The sequence below is a fragment of the Myotis daubentonii genome, chromosome 6 (assembly GCF_963259705.1).
Source record: "Myotis daubentonii chromosome 6, mMyoDau2.1, whole genome shotgun sequence".
Lineage (NCBI taxonomy): Eukaryota > Metazoa > Chordata > Mammalia > Chiroptera > Vespertilionidae > Myotis > Myotis daubentonii.
Genome location: NC_081845.1, coordinates 36,496,196 through 36,517,948, shown reverse-complemented (window position 1 = coordinate 36,517,948; position 21,753 = coordinate 36,496,196). Strand labels below are relative to the sequence as shown.

The 21,753-nt window shown below is 44.8% G+C and overlaps 1 protein-coding gene across 8 annotated transcripts in view; it reads right to left on the bottom strand.

Moving 5' to 3' along the window:
- The window catches only part of FYN (FYN proto-oncogene, Src family tyrosine kinase), a 212,583-nt gene that overhangs the window by 39,895 nt on the left and 150,935 nt on the right, over positions 1 to 21,753 (bottom strand). For 6 of the 8 annotated variants that reach the window (XM_059700667.1, XM_059700666.1, XM_059700672.1 and 3 more), the window contains 3 exons: positions 14,121 to 14,378; positions 9,589 to 9,685; positions 2,623 to 2,721 (listed from right to left, as the gene is read on the bottom strand). In XM_059700667.1, coding sequence (XP_059556650.1) covers positions 2,623 to 2,721; positions 9,589 to 9,685; positions 14,121 to 14,367 — 443 coding nt within the window. In that variant the 5' untranslated portion in view covers positions 14,368 to 14,378. Of the gene's footprint in view, positions 1 to 2,622; positions 2,722 to 9,588; positions 9,686 to 14,120; positions 14,379 to 16,715; positions 16,736 to 16,844; positions 16,867 to 21,753 lie in introns of those variants that run through there. The other 2 variants (XM_059700670.1, XM_059700669.1) reach the window with 2 other exon arrangements.

The window sequence follows — 21,753 nt, the reverse complement described above, 5'->3', positions numbered from 1 at the left end:
CCTAACCCCCAATTTCATTCTTAGCCTTTCCCTATCTATTTTTTTCCTAGCCTCATCTAGTTCCCTTTCAATCTATTCCTGATTCCACCCTTAATTCATCTCTTTCACTCTTAAAAAAATCAGATTTGAATTATGGGTTATTTTCCTTCCCTCTGGAGATGACAAGAACTGATTTGTGTGAAAACTGCCACCTGCCTGCACAAAACGAGAAATCCAAGACCTTGTTTAAAATGGCAACCGCAGGAAATCCTTCCCACGCACATCTACAAGACCATGGATTTCTGAGCATAATTACAATCCCTAGGAAATAACAAAAACATAGTCTTAGTGTACATAAAGGTCATTAATCAGGCACTTAAAAAACAGTCAGCCAGAATGGATAAAGAACAAAGACAATATTTTCAGTATCTGCCTACCTATAGGAACTCTGAAAAAATGGTCAAGACTAGCCCCCATTTGCAATGAGGTCTGCCCTGGGATGCTGTTTGCATTGTCTTCCTGTCCAGCAGGTGTGAGGAAGCCGATCAGTAAAAGGCGTTTGCCAAGCATCTGGATTGGGACGTGTCGCACGCGTGCTCTGGCACAGCTGCAGGGCAGGACTGTGCATAGTCAATGAGCGTGTCCTTGAAAACGACCCCATGTCATACACGTCTCATATTCTCTTTGTGACGACACTCCTGTGCCACGTTAGGAGGCATCACATGAAGTCACCTCACAACCGTTGTCATTTGTCTTTATCCCCCTTGCACTCTCTAGCCCTAATCACGGCCTGGCAATCATTTAACGCTTCAGTTTGCTCATTGCTGAACAAGCACCTGCTGCTATAAGAACCCAAGCAAGAATTCGGGAGCACCCCATTGGAATCTGCGTAAAGGAACCATTTTTAGAATATTTAGCTGTGAAAGGATCCAGCTTTAGAAATGAAATTTCAATTCATTACACTTGAACATAGCTATTGTATGTTCACTGTCAAATTCTTCTGTGAATGAAAGAGCTTCCCTGAAGATAAGAAAAGACACGCTGCATGCTAGCTCCTCAGTGACTTTTAAAGGCACCAGACTGTGCAACAATCCTAACCTAACACTAGATGGTATAAAGAGAATTACACCAATTATTTGTGAGAATGACTTTGTGGGTCTGTATCAATTAAAATGCAGTGCAAATACGAACAGTGGTGAAAAGAGAACTGTTAGAACAATGGATTTCACTGAGACAATAGTATAGATAATGATAATTAATTGCACATGTAAAACCACAGGCACTTAAAAAATGCTATTTTATTCTTTAAAAACAAAATATTTAAAAATAGACCATTATAAATACAACTTAAATATATAGTGGGTTAGGCTCCCAGTTAAATAAAAAAAAAAAAGCGCTACATTTTGGTGGTACCTTTTATGCTGAAAGAACTCAAAGATGTCTGCCAATCTGCCCTAAAATAAAAATTCAATACAAATTCCATTATTCACTGATGATGAAACACACTCACTAGGAGAAAAAAGGAGCTCAGAACCACTGAGTATTTGAGAGTGAGAAACAAAACCAGTCTCCGTAGAGGAAATACAAAGGAATTAAATATAAGAGTGTGATCCAGTTGGGGATCTGGCTGAGGCATGGAGTCTAATGCTCTCTGAAACGTAGACAAATCCAGGGCAAAAATCAAATATCAGGGTCAATGGTTGGGCTCTGTGGCTGACTCTTCTCCTAATGCAAGACGGCCTCCACTGAGCAGGAGGCAGGTCCCCAGTGTGTCAGGGAGGGGGCCAGGTTCCTGTTTTTGGGAGACCACAGCCCGGCTCCCTTTCCCTCAGTTCCGAAATCGGGGTCGCCCACAAGCCACAGACGGTCCTCCAGGCTGCAAGTGCCTGCGAATCCCCACGGGTCCGGAGATGGAACAGTGCTGGTTCCTTCTAGAATGCCCCCAGACTATGGGCCACCTTCCAAAACTATTAGCAGTGAGATCATTGGGCCAACTAACTGCTAGTCACTATTAACTATCAAAGAAAAAACGGAGATCCTAAGTCAAAGGAAAGGACGATTTGAAATGCATCACCACAGGATCTCTCGAGCTGTGGGACACAGCCCACGTGAGACAGTTCGATCTGTGGCATGGAAAGCCTGTCTTCTTAGTGCTCCTTTAATATTCTGATTAGATTGAAGAGCAAAAATCTCAATTTGGTAAGAATTATTTGCCAACTCCCTCCTTCCCACTCTTTCTCCCTCTCCCTTTCTTTTTTCAGTAGACTGTAGGCTTAGAACCTTGGGTTGGCAGTAATATATGCTCTAGCTAGAATTTCACCACATTTTTATGGTTATTCTCTATTTATGGCAAGTAAAATTGAGTTTTCATTTAGGTTACTGACACAATGTTTCCTTTCAAAATAAATGTCTTAAAAAGTGAGCAGGCTTAAAGAAAAACAGTAAGTTAATAATAGCACCGGTATTCCACAGATAGGGCAAAATACAATGGCTTAGGCCTGGGAAACATGGCATTACCGTATCATCTCACCCTTAACCACTCCAGTGAATTTCTTCTCCCTCCTGCACAATGTTAATGGCATTTTATTGTGCCAACTAACTTTTAAAAGCAAGGAGTTAGTGAAATGAAAAAACGAAACATACTCTTCTGCCTGGATAGAGTCAACTGGAGCCACGTAATTGCTGGGAATGTAACCTGTCTCTCCAGTTGTCAAGGAGCGGGCTTCCCACCAATCTCCTTCCCTGCAGAGAAAAAAGAGAAAAAGAAGTGAATACAGTGGCCATTTCAATGTTTTGCAGTTACAGACTCAATTCTGTAAGAGTGTATGACTATCTCCTAGTCATCCTACCACCTGATTTCTCTTATTCCAACACAGCCCTCTGTGAGGGTCAAAGGATCCCCTGTGAGTTAAATCCAGAATTGTCTCTTATTTCTTGCCTTATTTGCTATTCTTTAAAAATTGATTTTAGAGAGAGGGGGAGGGAGAGAGGGAAGCAGGGGAAAAGGAGGAGGAGAGAGAGAAAGAGAAGAGAGAGAGAGAGAGAGAGAGAGAGAGAGAGAGAGAGAGAGATGTAAGAGCAAAACATTGATTGGTTGCTTCCTGCACACCCTACTGGGGATCAAGCCCCCAACATGGGCATGTGCCCTGACCAGAAATCGAACCGGCGACCTTTCAGTGCATGGGATGATGCTCAACCAATTGAGCCACACTGGCCAGGGCTCTTGTCTTATTTGTGAGTTAAGCATATGGGACCCGGGCCAGGAGAGGGCTCTCTGAGTGGCGGGGGGGGGGGGGGGGGGGGGGCGTGCAATATGCTTGGTAAGTGTTCCCAACTTGGACAGAGGGAAAGGGAACTCAGTCAGGCTATTTAAAAAAAACGCCGTAACAACAGCAAAATGTTAATTACGTGAGGTGGAAGTAGGTATTAACTAACTTGTTATGGTAAACATTTCGCAATATATACGCATCAATCCATTGCACGGCACACCTTAAACTTACAGGCTATTATGCCAATTATATCTCAACAAAGCTGGAGAAAAGTAAAGCACACACTGTCTCCTACAGTCTCTGTTTCGCCCCCCACCCCAGGCAACCAGGATCCTTTGGTTGCTGGAGAGACGCAAGCTGTTGGCTTTAGTGTAATTTGCCAGCCATTAAAAGACTCACCAGAAAAAGAAAAAGAAATGCATTAAAGCTGCAGATCATCTGAGAGAAGAAGCCTGCTAGCAGGCCCAGTAAGGGATGGAAGCATATTCTGAATACTTGTCTGGCCTGCTGAGGAAAACGGGCAGAATAATAAAGATACAATAGGGTATGCCTTGCTCAGACAGGTTCAAGCTGAGGTCACTTCATTGTCTACTTACAGCAATGACTGGAGTCTGGTGGGGAAGAGGGGGGTGGGCATAGCTGTGTGTGCACAAATGCGGGGGGGGGGGGGCAACACTTGTGAGATTCATGTCACACCAGTTTGTATGGACGCAATAGCCTGGTCTCAGCCTGTGGAGCTCAGAGCTGTGGGCTGAAGGACATGAAAGGGGGCTTATAACGCCACTCGCAGCTTACAACAGGTGAGAAAACTGAAGGGGTAGAGTTATTGGGCTCGCCTCACAAGCTGTGTGCGGCAGAGCGGGGATGGGGTGTGTGCTCCTCCCTGTCAACAGTGGTTAGCAGATCTGCGAGGGGCTGTAGCTCTGGCACAAACTGCCAGATCCCTCCACCAGCCTGGAGTCAGGAGTGTGCGGGGCGGGGAAGCATTGCTGCCCTTGATTTGAAGCTGAAGTGCCCAGCCTGTCCCCAGAAGCCCCCCCCCCCCCCCCCCCCGCCCCGCTTTCTCTCCTTCCTTGTTTGGCCCTTGGAGGGAGCAAGAGAAACCCTAGGCCTCTCTTAAGATCACTTGTTGGCTGGACTCTGTGCCAAAGCCCTTGGCCAGGGAAGAAAGTGAGTTGGCTTTTGGCCCTGGTCAGGACCGTCCCCAGCCTGATTTAAGGAGAGAGAATAACCTCCACATTACACATGAGCCTTACTCAAGAGACCCATTCTTTAAAGACGGAATCTGAGTAAAGTGACCAATGAGCAACAACTCCATATGCGATTGAGTAAGGCGGCAGACAAATGGTGACAAGCCCACATGTGTGCAGTTGTGGGAAGTGTTTGGTGGCACAAGTAACACAGAACAGCCCACAGGAAAACAGGGCGCTGGCAAAGGTTTTTAAAAACTTACGTTAGAATTAGTTTTTCAGTCTTTTTCCTTTTTCACCGTATTAAAGAAATTTAAACAGAAAAAAAATCAGTCAAAAGAGAGAAATAATTGTCCGCATACCTAGGAAGTCCTTTAATAATCTTAAATTTAGTTCATGTCCAGATTTTTATTATAAAATAATTTATACATACAAAGAATAGGTTTATATGAACACCTATGAGTCCATTACCCAACTGAAGAGCTAGATCATCATCAACTGTGTGCAATCTACCTTGTGCTGCTTCTCTACCTCATCTCTCTGCCTTTCAGGTTCAAACATGATTTAAAAGATGCCAACATATTTACAGTTTGTATTGGTCTCTTTTCTTCATCCTCCAAAATAAATACATGGAGTTGTAAAGAAATCATCTAAGAACACGTGGGAGTTTATTTTTTTCTTTAAACACTGCATGTATTTAAGGAAGATACTATGTTTGGAGACACTATCTTTAACAGGGTGACAATGCTTACTGCTCCAAAATTCCGCTAGATGGAGACATTTCATCATAAAAAACAATACTTATCATCTCCCTGCCTTCTCCCTCCTCCTCCCCACACCCCACACTCACCTGGGAAATGCTCTAAAATGGTGAGAAAAAAATTAACTGCTGCAGCACAGACTTATTTTTTAATGCAAGATAACCTTCATCAAGTTAGTTCTAATTGATTTAAATTAAGAAAAATGAAGTATAGCATCAATTTTGGGATACTTGGTAATGTCAGCTGGGGCAGGAAGCCAATACATTTTGCTGCAGGTTGGGGCAAGCTCAGTCTTATTCAGGTGATCTTCTATTAATCAAGTAATTTCCATTTTAAATCCAGCATTAACTCTCTCATTCTGTTCTGGGTACCTAAAGAGTTCAGCACAAATTAGAATCCAACTATCAGCTCATTCTAAAGTCATGTACAGGAATTCATGAATTTCTCTTAAGTGATGATTCCATTAGTCTCATAAGAGTTTTCAGTTACTCAGGAGAAAGATAAAATCCTTTCCTCTTTTTCTAGGCCATCTAGGATCACTGTCTTTATCAAAGGAGATATGAGGTGACAAGGACACAATGTATTAGGTAGTACACTTAATATGTTGTGCCCAGAGAGGCTGGCACAGACTCAAAACATCTATCAAGAAAGTCTTTTGAGCAAATAAGTAAGTCATCTTTTTAAATAGCCCAATTCACCTATAAATTAATTATGTACTCTTTATAATTCATTCACCTTGATTTAGGAAAATAGGGTCTCTACTACTGTGCTACCTTTTATTTCTTTTTTAAAAATATGTTTTTATTGATTTTAGAGAGAGAAGAAGGGAAAGAGAGAGAAACATTGATGTGAGAGAGAAACTATGATTGATTGCCTCCCATATGTGCCAATATGCAACCTGGGTATGTGCCCTGACCGGGAACTGAACCAGCGACCTTTCAGTGCATGGGATGACGCTCAACCAACTGAGTTATACCAGTCAGGGCCCTTTTATGTCTTTACTTGAGTTATTGTGAGTAGCATTATTAAAGGTGCATGTCTTTAAACTGTTCTTACAGTTCAGATATTTCATTAATTTAAGAGCTGATGAGCTTTTCTTTAACTGTTATTCTTTTTTTAAAAATTGATTTCAGAGAGGAGGGGAGAGGAAGAGAGAGATAGAAACATCAATGAAGAGAGAGAATCATTGATTGGCTGCCTCCTTCACGCCCCCTACTGGGGATCGAGACAACAACCCGGGCATGTGCCCTTGACTGGAGTTGAACCCAGGACCCTTCAGTCTGCAGGCCAACACTCTATCCACTGACCCAAACCAGCTAGGGCAACTGTTATTCTTTAACATATCCAAATACATGATTTCAGCCCTGGCTCTGAATAGCTTTTAAGTTTTCACAACAGCTTCTAATTTAAAGATTTATTAAGAGTGTAGCCCAATCCCCAAAACTGCTCATAGGGCTTGTGGTCCCAGGAGCTGGATGCCCTGATGGAGCCAGGAAGTGGTATTTGCAAAGGAAGGTCAGTCTTGATCTGACCAGCTGTGGAGCAGTTTTATTTCAAATGCTGGATTCTTTCTAAATTGAAACTGCCCACCTTTCAGAGAGCATGGTCCATAACAATTTTATCAAACGTTTAGGTGGGGCTCTAAACCAGGATTTCTTCTTATCCTGATGAAAAGAATTTGAAAAGAGTCACTACCCTAGGCAATGACCCCTGTTCCACTCTGTTTATTATATTTTGAAGAATAGCTGTTTCTAGGTAGTAAGTCACTCATCATGAAATGAGAAAATAGAGAATGAAACAGATGAATTAAACAAAGATGTTTTGCAAAAATGGGTTCAAGTTTAATACTGTCCAAATATACCACACTGAATACTTAATACAGGTCAATGAAGGACCGCCCACCCCCAGGCTGGGAGGCAGTGCCATTAACTGTGGGCACATATGCACACACACCGATCACATAGTTCACACTGCACTTTAAAACACAAAAGCCAGCCCTGTGGCCTCCCATTTCTGCCTCCAGTCAGGGAAAGGAGTGGGAAGACGCACAATGGGAGGTGTGGCAGCTGCCCCAGGGAGACAGAGCCCTTCCCTCCCTCTGCCAGGGAGAGGCTGGGGGAGGGGAGACACATGCCATCTGGTTCTGTATTGCTGCTTTGTTTTTCCTTCATGATTTTGTCTTCCCTATTATTACCCTTGACTTCAGGTTATTGCATTTGTTACAAAAACCTTATTTCCCCCAGAACCTGTAGATGGCATGTAGGATGAGGAATTCCACTGGCAAGAAGGAAAAACATTAAAGGGAAAAAACCTTGTAATATTTTCTTCTAAGAGAAGAGGGTCAGAGGCTCAAAGCCTTCCATAAACATTAAAGGCAAATCACAAAATATAGATTGAGATAGATCAGATCTTGTTTTGAGTGTTTCTCCAAAATTTCAATTGGATGCCATTTTAGATTCTATCCACATTAACAAAGGAAGAAGTCCTGGCTTTGACTTTGTCAGGACTGGCTTGCAAGGCCCCTACAACCTGGTGCCAAGTCCACTTGTAGTGTGGAGAGAACCTGCAGAAGAACTGGGAACGGCACTTCCTGCCACTCCTTAGTTCTTTCAGGATCTGGTTAAAAGTTCTAACTAACCTTGTCTTAGAGGGAATATTACATGAAATGGGGAGGGAAAGTGGAGTGTATTTCCAAGTCAGTAGACTCTGACAAGAAACATTCACCTGAGAATCAAACTAACAATAAGGTATTGGATTATCAGAAGAGATCAAAGCCAAATTTTCTCCTCCCTCACCGCCAGCCACCCTTTCACCCTCATATAACCTGAATGGTTCAGTCCCCTCTGATGGGAGTCTCTGGGCCTTTCCAAGACCAAACCTGACACTGTACTTAGGATGCATCCCCGAATGTCACTCTTGGCTCTGGCACCTGCTAGCTCCTCTGTGCACCTGGGCAGCTTCCAAACTTGAGCCTCTGGCTCCTCATGTATACAGTGATGACTATGAGACACACCTCAGGCAGTTGTGGAGAATAAATGTGAACATTTGCAACTTAGCACATGGCTGGCACATAAGGAGCCTTTGATAAATAGCAGCTGTTTACTATTTCAAAGAAAATTCCTCGGGCCTTTCCCCTCCACGAGATGTGGAGAGAGTGGCTGGGACAGGAGACTGCACCTCGGTCCCGCCACATCCCACAAGGATCTCCGAGTGTGCTGCACCCATGTTCTTTAGGAAGCAGAAGAGCCGGCCTCAGGTCCTTCCACCATCATGAAATCCAGTTCGCTCAGGGAGCAGAGGACAGGGCAACCAGACTTGGGGCACAGGAAAGCTTCCAGGAGGCCCCCACTCCTTCCCCACCACTGGGAACACTCACAGGAAAAGCTGAGGTGCAGGAGAGAAGGCTTGTCGTGTCAATGTTGGACACCACCACCTTCTCCAGCGCCCGGATTTTTCTGGAGGGCACTCATGCACGCACACTGCCTTTGCTGGATGGAGCAATATTTAAAAACTACAGGGAGAACTGACCCCTATTTACTCTTCCTAATGGAGGTATTCATTGTAGTATTTGAAGAGTGAGTGCTTCTCACCCTTGAACTTCCCCCATGGCCTGCTGACTGTTGTTCCTATGGCCACATTTAAACTGCACACATCGAAGTCACTCAAGAGTGGGCGAGATCACTTCTCCCATCTCACAAAGATTTCAGTCACTCACAAATTTTCGTTATGAGGCAACGCCTCCACAGGCTTCACCCAACTGGGATGTTTAGCAGTTCTGAAAACAGAAGGAACTTGCTGCCACCCTTAAGTGAGGGTTTAGCTCAGCCGTGGGCAAACTACGGCCCGCGGGCCGGATCCGGCCCGTTTGAAATGAATAAAACTAAAAAAAAAAAAAAGACCGTACCCTTTTATGTAATGATGTTTACCTTGAATTTATATTAGTTCACACAAACACTCCATCCATGCTTTTGTTCCAGCCCTCCGGTCCAGTTTAAGAACCCATTGTGGCCCTCGAGTCACAAAGTTTGCCCACCCCTGGTTTAGCTAGTGCAACATCTGAAATGTGAAGAAAATCCCCAGGCAGGGGATAGCCAGGCCTGTGCCAATCATCTGAAAAAGCAGATTTGCAGAGAGTGATGTGGGGGCATTTATAACCTTTAAACCAAAACCATCAACTATGGTTAGCCTCCTGAAAGCTCCCCACACAGACAGTGCCATAAAATACGGCACTGGTTCACGGACTCTTCGTTTCTCAAGTTAAACTGGTGTGAATGAATTAACTGAACAGGGCTCTTCCAGCATTTCATATGTCTGAAAAGGCGCAGACTGGCAGCAAGGATTTTTTCCCAATCTGAAAGGCACACGCTTCCCCTTCCTCTGCAAACTTACGAGCTGTTCAATATCTGAAATTTCTCTCCTTTGTGAAAACTCAGGTCATCTTCCGTCCTTGCTTCATAATCGTAAAGGGCCACAAACAGGGTCACGCCTGGAAAAATGAACCAAAAGGGGAGAGATATCACAAGAGGAAATTAATTCCAAGAAATTAAATCTTTGCTAAAACCTCAATCTTAAAATCTAAAGCTGATCAGCACGGACAACACGCTGCGGCCTTATAATTAACGTGTGAACTGAGTCCCAGGGTGGACTTAGGCCTCGGTCCATGTGGGGAAGCATTGTTTGATCCCTCTGGAGTTGAAGTGCCGGGAGCCGGTCCATGCTTGCTGTTTCAAGGGACCTGGCATATATGGCATACTGTTCTTAATATGTTTGCTCACCTTCTTGGCACTATGTGTTTTAACCAAGGTCTCTGAGAAAGGTTGTTTTCCCCAGGTAGGGATTTTCCCCTGAAGTTAGGGAGGGAATAAAACCCCTCAACTAAGTGCCAGGCGGGTAATTAATCCCTTTAACTACAAACAATCATGCTTAAACTACATAATCTTTTCTCCCTGGAATGGAGATAAGAAACGCCCTAACCTTTGCAATAGAGATTGATAGGATTGAATCAACTGGTATAAATACAGTTGTAACAAGACAGAAACACTCAGAACTTAGAACACAGAACTCATGAGACAGAATTCAGAAGACAGAACCTACAGGGAACCAGGAGATGGAGGAGCTTCGCTGGAGAGAACATGGCAAAAGATCCTGGACTGAACCTGACTACAGAAATATGGCAAGAGAACCTGACTAGAACCTGGTGACCGAACCTGGCTGGAGATCTCAAGACAGAACCTGGCTGGAGAACCTAGCGAGGGAACATGGCCACAGAACCTGGCTGGAGATCCTAAGCAGAACCTCTCTGGAGATCCAGACCAGAACTTGGCTGGAGATCCTGGCTAGAGATCCTGGCTAGGCTGCTGATCAACTGAACACTGTCTCCGTGTCCTTCTTTCTTCGCTGGCTCCGTCCACACCTTTGGGGAACCCCTGGACCTGCTGGGGTTGGACCCCGGCATTGAAGGACTTTCCTCTACGCACTTTGGAATGAATCCTCGGGAAGAGACAGATGTGAATGTCACGTCCATAGTGAAGGGGCGGCAGCAGTGTAGCGCTTGGATTTGCAGAGCTCTGCAGCAATCAGACACCTTTTATCTGACACTCGGGGGCCTACCTTAGGTTCTGGTAGATGCATCACTCTTTCCCTGGCATGACAGTAGGGCAGGATGTAGTAGGATACCCCTGCAGCTGGGGCTGAGAAGCCTCTGTAAATGTTCCCTCATTAGAGGATATCTTGCCCTTTGCATCCTCAATTGCTTTTGGAACTCCGGTCTCACCTTGATGTTACCTCTCCTCACACTGACTTGTAGTTCTTGCGCTTCCTCATACCCACCCTATTCTTCTCTTCTGATTGAGTTCCCACACAGGTCTTTCCTGCTTTGCGGGAGTTTGCTATTAACAGCACAGACTGTCCTGTGTCTCATTTGGCCTGGGACTTCCTCACGTAGTGGGCGGGATTCTGAGACAGACTCAGTGATTCCCACCTCCTGGTATTCATGCCCTTGTGCGATCCCCCTCCCCTGAGTGTGGGCGAGCCTGGTGACTTGCTTCTAACCAATAGAACATGGCAAAGATGACGGATGTCTCTTCAGTGATTAGGCTTCATATGATTGTGACTTCTGTCTTCCTAGCAGTCTCATTCTATCGTCACTTTGGCTCCAACACTTTCATGAAGCAAACTGCCATGTTGGAGAGGCCCACACGACGAAGACTGTGGGTGGCCTATGGCCAACAACCAACGAAGAACTTAATCCTGCCAACGCCATGAGCTTGGCAGCAGATCCTTCCCTGCTGGACGGCGAGGTGACTGTAGTCCACCCAGCACACCTAGATTGTAGCCTGTGAGAGACTCTGAAACGCAGGACGCAGCTACGTTATTCCTAGGTTCCTGACCCACAGAGACTGTGACATAATGAATGTACATCATTTTAAAGTTGCTAACTTTTGCGGTAATTTATTATGCAGCAATTGATAACTAATATACCCCATTTCTCTGCTCTCTGGCTTCTCCTTTGATCTATACACTTTAAAGTACTTGGTGTGGATTCTACTCTTCACCAAGCTGCCGTTGTGCTGAGTGGGTGGTTCCAAGGGAACAGATGTGCCCGGGGGGGTGGGGGGGGTGGGGGGGGAACTACTCAAGAACCAGAGAGGGAGGTGGAGCTCGTCTTTCTACCCCATCCCTAGTGAGACCTCCTATGGGAGAGCTGGCATTCAGAGGGTCTGACCCTGCAAAGCATGGCTCATTTGGCAACTGTCCTCCTTTCTTTAGATTTCTTTTAAAGGTTAGAAAAGAACTGGTTAAAAACAAACTAGCAGGAGCCTGTAAAGTCATGCTTATTATTTATTCTCCTTGAACACTCGGCCAACAGATGCTTTTCATTACATAATTTAAAAACAAACCAAAGCTGCATTGTGTGGAAGACAAGCACACGAGGATGGACACTCCACTCTCTCTCTCCACCAGCCAGCAAGTTCTCATAGGGTGTTTTTAAAAAATGTTTTTATTGATTTCAGAGAGGAAGGGAGAAAGAGAGACAGAAACATCAATGACGAGAGAGAATCATTGATTGGCTGCCTCCTGCACGACCCTCATTGGGGATCCAGCCCACAACCTGGGCATGTGCCTGGACTGGGAATCAAACCATGACCTCCTGGTTCATAGGTTGATGATTAAGCATTGAGCCATACCAGCTGGGCTCACTGGGTATTTATCCTCTAGAAATGGAAGGGAGAGTCAAAGGAGGTCACAGGGACACACAGACACTGTCCCTGGCCTTAATGTTCTGAAAGCAGTGGTGAGAAGAAAGACATGCATGTATAATAAAGCCAAATAATGCAAGGCACAAAAATCTGCCAGTATTTGGGGATAATGTTTTTAACTTTCAGATTTATAAGGACCAGGTGGCCTTTATACTAAGGTTGTCTCTGAGTACAGTATAGACCCACACGTTCAAGACAAGTAGCTTTATGACCCCTCTAGTGACTTTATGAATGACACCTGCAGACACAGGGATTCATGTCCAGCACTGACGAATGAATGAACAAAGTCAATGCCTGTATCAGCAGGATTCAGAGTCTTGTTGGCAGAGCACTCAGCAGGCACAGGGTGGATGGCTGGGTGCAGTGCTGACTCCTTTTTCTCTCTCCTGCATCCTCAAGAGACTTTCCGAGACAGCCTGACAGCCTCTTTCCTTCCTTCCTCCCTCCATTCCAGGCGCCATTCAGGAAGGCAGGAAGGACAAGTAAGTGTCCCTAGCATTCATTCACTCATGCAATGCCTGCTTTAAAGGGAAAGCTAGGTCCGCCATAACACAAGGACACAATGCCCAAAGCTCCGGGTCAAGCGCATGGATATACATGCACTGCCCTTGTGCATGCAGTGGGACGAAAACCCCTGCTAATGTCTCAGTAATGCCAACTCCCCCAGTAACAAGACACAATGGGTCCTTATATAAGACATTGGCTCCCAGATGAGTTGAGAGCACAATGGTTGATGTATATTTCCTTAAACTTTTGTAATGAACAAAACAATTTTGGAACAAATAAGGTCCCCTATCTAGTTACCATGATTCACACACTGGGAGAAGATTTGGAAGACTAAGGATGCATGAGATAACTTGCAAATGTTTTGGAAAACATATGCCTGAGAATGTATGCCAGATATTTTACAAAATATTAGCTAAGTCAGCAAATGCACATGGCTGTGAAACATAGCCCTTGGTGGGAAAGAGAAGGAAACTTAAAAAAAGAAAACTATCCCTTAAGGATACATACGATTCAGTTTTAAAATACAAAAGCTACATGGAAATACTTAAGGGCTGATAAACTCAGTCATAATGAACATAATAGGGAGGTCAGAGAGAGAATCGAAGATGATGAATGGCCAAAAAAAAAATGCTGCCAAATGACCCACTGGCTGGGCAGTGACAGGCAGGCTGAAAATTAGGAAGGTGAGGGAGAAGAAGCTGAACCCTGGCTTTTATCTGGGAAATAGGAGTGCATTAATATCTGTAAAACTCAAAATATATGTTCTCAGATCCAGTCCTGGAGCTTCTGATTCTAAAGCTCCGAGAGAGGCTCAGGCATCTGTATTTTGGGAAAGCTGCCTAGTTGTCCAAGCCAGCCAGGCAAGGTGGAGAGTCACTGCCCTCAGGGCCTTGGGAGAGCTGTGCCTCACACCCAAGCAGGCCCTCACAGAGCAGCTCGCGGGGTCCCGCTGTCTCTAGCATTCTGATGTGTATGTGAAACTCTTTTTTTTTTTTTTTTACAGCCCTTTATCTGGTAGAAGATAAGTGGAAATTAATAAAAAACTTAAATATGAAGTCCTTAGTCAAAAGGAGCTGGAGCACCAATCTTCAATTGCCAAAAGAATGAAGAGCAGCTGCCCCCTCCCTCCAGCCCTCTGTCACCGTTGGGGCTTACCTGTCCCTCCTCTCGTACGCAAGGTCCCAGTATGAGACGAAGAGTTCACACCCCCAAAGACGGTGAGTCCTTGGCCTCCGGCTGCGTGGAAGTTGTTGTAGTTTGGGATGGAGGTCACGCCGAAGCTGGGGTAGTGCTGAGGAGTGGGGTCTGTGCCATAGCGGTACCCGGAGCTCTGGTTCAGGCTGCCATCCCTCTCCTCTGTCAGTTTTGTTGCTTCTTTATCCTTACATTGCACACAGCCCATTATCTAAGTTCCTGCCAAAAACAGAAAGGAGGCACGTGAACTTGGATGCTCCTTTGTTACCTGTTGCTTGACTATGAAAGAGGCCCTTGGATATCTCAACCCTGTGAGGGCATGAGACAAAGAGTGGCTGGGGTTGATGGTTAGAAGCAATCTCAGTGCCCTTAACTTGACAATCACATTTGTTCCCCATATGCTCTGAGCGATGGGATCAACACAGAGTTGATGTTCACCACACAGCAATTTTCCTCAAATGAGGTCTGCACACCTTAAAATTCTGCGATATCACACACTTGCCTGGAAGCAGCCCAATAATACTTATTGTTATGCTATTTTTAGTCGTCTCCAAAAGTAACGTATGCTCTAGAAAATGAGTCTACACAGTATTAGAATAAAATACTCCATCATGGAAAAGGACACTTAAAGAAGAGGATAGAGCCTGGCCAGTGTGACTCAATTGGTTGGGCACTGTCCCGTGCCTGGAAAGGTGGTGGGTCAGGGCACATGCCCAGGTTGGAGGTTTGGTCCCCAGTCAGGGTGCATATGGGAGGTGGCCAAAAGATGTTTCTCTCTCACATCATGTTTTTTTTTTTCTCTCCCTTTCCTTTCTCTCAATAAATCAATAAATAAAAACATATTCTAAAAGAGGGTAGAGGTGTGTTGGAAAAGCCTGAATACAGACCCTTAATGCCTCACTGTACTTCTTCACTCAGGGTACCCACTGTTCCGGACTCATTTGGTAAAATTTAAGCAATATGATAATGATAAGTATGAAAATGAAGCCACAGTTGCTGGATAAAAAAGCTAAATTGGCAGAAACTAAGAGGTTGAATTGTATCAGGAATAAAACTAAAAGCTGCAACTTAGCACCTTATATTTCCATTAACTTTTGGCATCTTTCAGAAACATTTAAAAAGCCATTCCCATGTTCTAGGGGTAGTGGTGGACTAAAAACTCGAGTCTTCGCCACCCCACCCCACCCTCCTTCAAACCTACTTCTCCTGAGCTCCTAATCTCAGTAAATGGCACCAGCAACGGCCCAGTTGTTCGTCAGAATCCTGAGAAGCGTCCTTATTTGCTTTTTCTTGTTTACTTCTCCCTCTTCCTGTCTCACACTCTACTATCCAAACATTCTGAGCTTCTCATGTCCTCAAAGGTTCCATTTTTTTCTGCTCTCCTTTAGGCCTTGGAACATGGCCTCGAATGCCCTTTCCCTCTCCTCTTTGATAGGCAACAGATCCTTCAAGTCCAAGTTAAGACACTGCTTCCTCTGCAAAGCCTTCTCTGATTCTCCCCCTCCTGGGCTGGGGTGGTGCCTTCTTAAAGCGTTCCCATGGCATCTTGATTTGCCTCATATTGGCACCTGTTGTGCCATATTAAAACGTGGCCTGTTCACTTATTTTACTGCCCGGTCAACTGTGAGTTCCAGGAAAGCAGGGCTCTGCCCATTTTCATCATAGCTATATTGCCAGTGCCTGGCACATAGTAGGCAATCAGTGAAGAGCAATTCAATGAGTGAAGATTCTCTAGCCCACTTTGTTTCTCTTTCACCCTTTCTTTCTCTCTGCATCAAGACCAAGTGTTCTTCCAGTGACTTTTATCAGAAGTTTGCCCTGTATTTTTTACTCCATTGGTGTGTGTGAGAAGTGAAGATGATTCTGAAATATAAGGCAAGTTGATTAAATGACCCCACTATGGACTAAAATACCCTGTCAGTTAACAGTGGGGAGGTAGAATGTGCAATGGATGATGCCCCTGGCAAAACTCTGAAAAGTGGCCCATTTGGGACCAAAGAACCAAATAAAAAACACATGACATCATGCGTAATTACATATATTCACTGGGGAGGGCACAGCTGGTACAGGATGGGAATGGGCTTGGTGTGGTGACGGAGAATGAAAAAGCCAGCTTTCCCACAGTATCTTGCAAACCAAAGTGGAGAGTGCCACGTCCGACATGGAGGCTCTCGGAGGCACTGTTCTGCACGCTACTTTTCTGCTGGACGGGGCCATGGAAGCAATTTCAGATTGTTCCAAAGTCCTCTTGCATTACATCTTTCAATAAATACTTATTGAATTGAATGTCGGTTCCTGAGAATGGAAATATTTGGAAATGAGCCGCCTACTGCTTGAGCTGAGATCACCAAATCTGGAACACATTTACTTGTAAATCATTTGAGATTAACTTAGAGTATACTGTGTCCAACATGTTCTCTAACTTACAGTAAATGAATATGATTTTAACAAGTTTCCAGAAGGAAATGCAAAATATCTCCAAGGCATGATTTACTGAAGAAATTTCATCATTTGTTGTTGGTGTTGCTTCATAAGACTGAAAATTGTCTTGCTCACTTTAGATTAACTCTTTCATGCTTCTACATGAAAGAGATTAACTCTTTCATACTCCAACCTTCTACAAAGGACAGATAGAAGACACTTCTTGTCCCGGTGTTTTTTGTCGATTTCACTGATGTACTGTACCTTGAGGATGTGAGACCTGAATCACAGAATAACATCCATTTCACCAGTGGTTCTCAGCCAGGACTGATTGAGGGACATATTTTTTCTCTCTGCATCAAGACCAAATGTTTGGAGGCATTTTTGGTTGTCACATCTTGGGAATAAGAGGTACTACTGGCACCTAGTGGGAAGAGGCAAGGATGCTGCTAAACATCCCACAATGAACAGAATAGCTTCCAACAACAAAGGATTACCTAGCTCTAAATGTTAGTGTGTTAAGGCTGAGAAATCCTGATTTATGGAGGGGAAAGGTTTATATCTTTGAAATGGTATAACAGCTGTTTCCCTTACAGGTATATGGTTAGCATGTGATCTAGAATGCCTTTCTTAGGAAAATAGGCTTGCTAGGTAAAATAAGGCAATTAAAAAAATTGACATGAAATGTTCTGATTTTTCTCTAGAAGCCTGTCTCTGTGATAGAGAAAATAATCTAAAATTGCCCTGGCCAGTATGGCTCAATTGGTTGGCATGTCATCCTATACAGCAAAAGATTGCAGGTTTGATCCCTGGTCAGGGCCCATGCAGGAGACAACCAATTGATATTTCTCTTTACATAGATGTTTCTTTCTCTCTCTCTCTCTCACTCCCTTCCTCTCTTTAAAATAAATAAAAACATATCCTTGGGTGAGGATTAAAAAAAAATCAATGAGAACTCTCATAAACTACTCTTCCAACTCTAACAAAACAAAACAAACCCTATTTTCAGGACCTTGCTGAAAATATGAAAATAGGACCCTATATCTAACCAAACTAAGAAAAAAACAGTCTTTCAAAATCTATGAAAATAAATAACAGCTTACATATAATTCTATAAAAGAGTGGAAGGAAGTAAATAGTGAGGTCCTTAAAGACAGGGATTATTATTATTTTTGTTTCATTATTATATCCCTAAGTGTCCAAGATAGTGCCTGGCACGCTGCAGGAGCTCAATAAATATTTGTTAAATGTTTAAATAAAAAAAACCCCAAAAAACAAACACACAAAACTCAAATCATCTTGGAAAAAACAATTCTCTTTTATAGAAGGGACAGCTCCGTTACCACTTCATGCATTTGGAATTTTGAATAAGGAATGTTTCTGCACAGATCTTGCTTATTCTTTTCCTTTCATTGACAAACATGAAGACTCTGAAATAAATCAGTAAACGCAAGCTCAGGCCATTAAAAGCTAATCACAATGAAAATATTTGTATAAGAGCTTGTGGTCTTCTTCCTCCCCCTTGGGGTGGCCTGACTAACCATTCCCTGATGGAAGAGCAAAAGATGCTATATGAGTTGTCTCAATGTGACTTCAGGCTCCTTGCCACGAGGCAAACTTCTCAGCATCTGAGTTAAAACGAAAACATTCTTCATTACGCACAGTTTTGTGGTGGGGCTGTTATGGCCAACGCTGTAGGTCCACGATGAACTAATGCATTACTATACTTGCTCAAGATCTGTGGGGCATTGGGAAACTCTGAGTAATGCCATTCTGGAAGAGCTAGGGCCCTGGAGGTACTCTGATCAGTAAATCACACACCATGAACTCATGGCCATCTTTCTCTGCATGTTGCTGTGCCTTGAAAAACCGATGGACAAGCACTCTGACAAACAGGATCCTGGGCCTGAGGTCAAGGTGTCTAGATGATAGCCACGGATCTCCCTATCTGCCAATCCTGCAACCTGAGGGGCTGTTTCTGTAATGCATGTAGAATCTAACTTGCTTACAATTACTTTAGTTTGGTGGATCTTCTCATATGTGCCAACGGCCTTAAGTAACTCCAGGAAGAGCTGCTAAAGGGAGATTGCAAGGATGGCCACACCTTGCTCCCGTGAACATGGCAGGCGCCCTCAGTTGACCTCAGCACTTTCTGTGCTATGCCATGTGCAGCCCCAGAATCCATCTTCACATAGCCCTCAGGTGATTGACTAAAACTGACATAAAGGATGGGATCTCTCTGCTCCTCTGGGCATAGGCTGCTGGTCCACAGTGAGTCTGGTTGAACTACATTCCCTCCACTGAGGCCAGAGACCACGGTCTGTTCTGCTAATGGGCATTAAGCACAGATGTGCTCATGTTTTCTCACATGCCAGTCAATAAAGCACCACCTGTATGCTCAGGGTATAATGTGGCAGGGTTTCTGAGAAGATTTCACAGGTGTGCGTGAGAGCTAGATACCGAAAATGGAAAAAGGCCACTGGCAGTCTTCTGCAAAAGCAGATTACGTTCTCTTGAGACACATAACCTTGCAGGCAGAGGAGGGGATGGCAGGAGGAGGAAAGGTGAAACTGGCAATAACTAACTAATTTTAGCAGCATAAGCACTTTTGTCTCAGAAACCAGCCTAGGTGCCTGTGGAAGAGTGACAGCCACTAGGCATCAGTCACCACTCTTGCTCCTGACAGCCCAGGGTTTGGAAAGTGACAGGAAAGCCACATTGGCCGGGACTCTGATGTGGCATGTTTCCTGGGAACCTAGAAACCAAACACAAGTAACTGAGATGGGGAAGGTTGAAAAAGAACTTAAAGCTGAACTGTAGGTCTACTACACAGTTCCACCCACTTCCCTGGGAGAAAAGCAAAAACTGGCAGCTTAACAAGCAAACACCCTTTTCCAGTCAACAGTGACAGCAGGAGGCAAGAGGATAATAACATGTGGCAGAGACACATCGGAAATAACGCCCGGGTAGAAGATTCATGGCAGGGGGCTGTTGATTCTTGCACAATTGGCAACACCCACAAGAATCAACCTGAGAAATTTTGCTACCTTCTCAATGGAGAGAATGAATCCCTTCAAGCCTAGGGAAGGCTGGCCTTGGTTTCCCGTTTAGTGACAGGCGAGTGCCACATTGCTAGCAATGGCAGCGGGGACACAGGACTTGTCACCCAAATTTCCTAACACTTTCAATCCTTTATGATGATTTTCAATCCTCTTTGTTGGAAGGACACTGGATCCTGATACCCCACAAGGGTCTGCAAGCAGGACAGAAGGGTCCGAGATGACTGGAGAGGCTGGAGAAAAGCAGGACCCTGCTGACTCACTAAATTTTCAGGACAATACTAAGACAAAGGTATTCTCATTTCCCTCACGTTACAATGGAAGAACAGAGAAGTTTGGGAATTTGCCCACGGCTCAGTCAGGGGTGAAAATGGGATCTGATGCCAGACAGAGTGATACTGTGGCCAGCATGGTATCCTGGAGTTGCCTCCTGCCCCATGGAATCCAGGCAAGCGTGTGGGTGGGAGGGTGAGAGAGACCTGTGGGGAAGGTCCTCTAGTTCTAGGGAACCCAACTTCATGTGTATGACTGATGAAGGCCCTGATTTCGGGTCCTGGGCCTCACTCCCCCACACTCACACCCTGCCCCCTGAGACTGGCTCTGTAGGGGTGCTGGGACCATGCCAGGCGTGGTGAGTCACTAGCTCCCTTGATGTAGTTTGGCATCTTAATGAACGTTTGAGCCAATGACAGTAAAGCAGCCTGAGTTTCCTAAGATTTCCTAGACATGGTGGAGTATTTATTTATATATATCATGAAGGCGTCAGCATCGGTCGCCTTGGTATAAAAGTGAGCTTTCCTATTGCACTTAAAACGTGATTTGTTTACAGGTAAAACTTTCTGCAACATATTTACTGCATAAAACTGAGCTATACACGAAATGCCACCTCCAAGCACAAAATAACAGATTTCTACTCTCGATGGAGTCCTCTGAGGGCGAGGCCCCCACCCCCACACAAGTGATCAACACTACACCTCTGTGAGGAGAAGACAGATGTAAAGGCAGAAATAAATACGATGCCAGCATGGGCCACATGCAACAATGGGAGAACAGAGCCTATTCGAAAAATCAAATCAAAGCTCTGCTTCAAAAATAAGAGCTGGAGCTGGGCCATGTGATCATTTATGCACAACTTGCAAAGACCTTCTGGAGGGTGAGGAGGATGGACCTTGTTCTGCACTGCACAGCAAGGGAACTGAACTAATATGGGCCACTTGTACAATGTCACATTACTTTAAGAAAAAGCCACATTCCTGGCACCTAGAATATATGTTTGGCTCCCCCTCTCTGGCTTGCCTGTTCAAATGACCCCCAGGCTGAGAAGCAGCAGCTCCCGCCCCCGTAGCGTTTTCTCCTTTCCCTTCTGTATCATCTTCCATTCCCCAAAGCTCAGAGATTCAAAAGCACTTAATAAAAAGGAAATGGAAGCATTAGATGCCAATGGTGAAATTTAACATTGCAGTCAACGAAATGCTGGAACCATTCCCAAACCCAAATGGCCAAATGAGGGTTTAACACCAAACCATGGAAAGGCTCCAAAAGGAGGGAAGGACGTTTTCTTATTACATTCACTTTACTCGGAGTGAAATGGTGGTAAAAACAGGGATATGTTTTAACTGTCTCTGCCAAAGATTCACAAAGATTTAGAGCCCATATCGTAAAGCTTTTCAGGCCTTCCCCCACCCCTTTTGGATCACATCGAAGTTCCCTGTGGTTAGTATTTTACAATTTTATCTTGTTTTCCTTTTATTGAGATACTAGAGGCCCGGTGCACAAAAATTTGTGCACTTGGGGGGGGGGTCCCTCAGCCCTGCCTGTGCCCTCTCGCAGTCTGGGACCCCTCGGGAGATAACGACCTGCTGGCTTAGGCCTGCTCCCGGGTGGCAGAAGGCAGGCCCAATCCCTAGGTGCAGTCCCTGGTCAGACTCAGAGCAGGGACGATAGGGGAGTTGGGGCACCGCCCCCTGTCATGCACAGAGCAGGGCGGATCGGGAGGTTGCGATGCCACCCTCAGTCACACTCAGGGTAGGGCCGATTGGGGGGTTGGGGCACCGCCCCCTGTCACACTCAAGGCAGGGTCGATGGGGAGGTTGCAGTGCCACCCCCTGTCATGC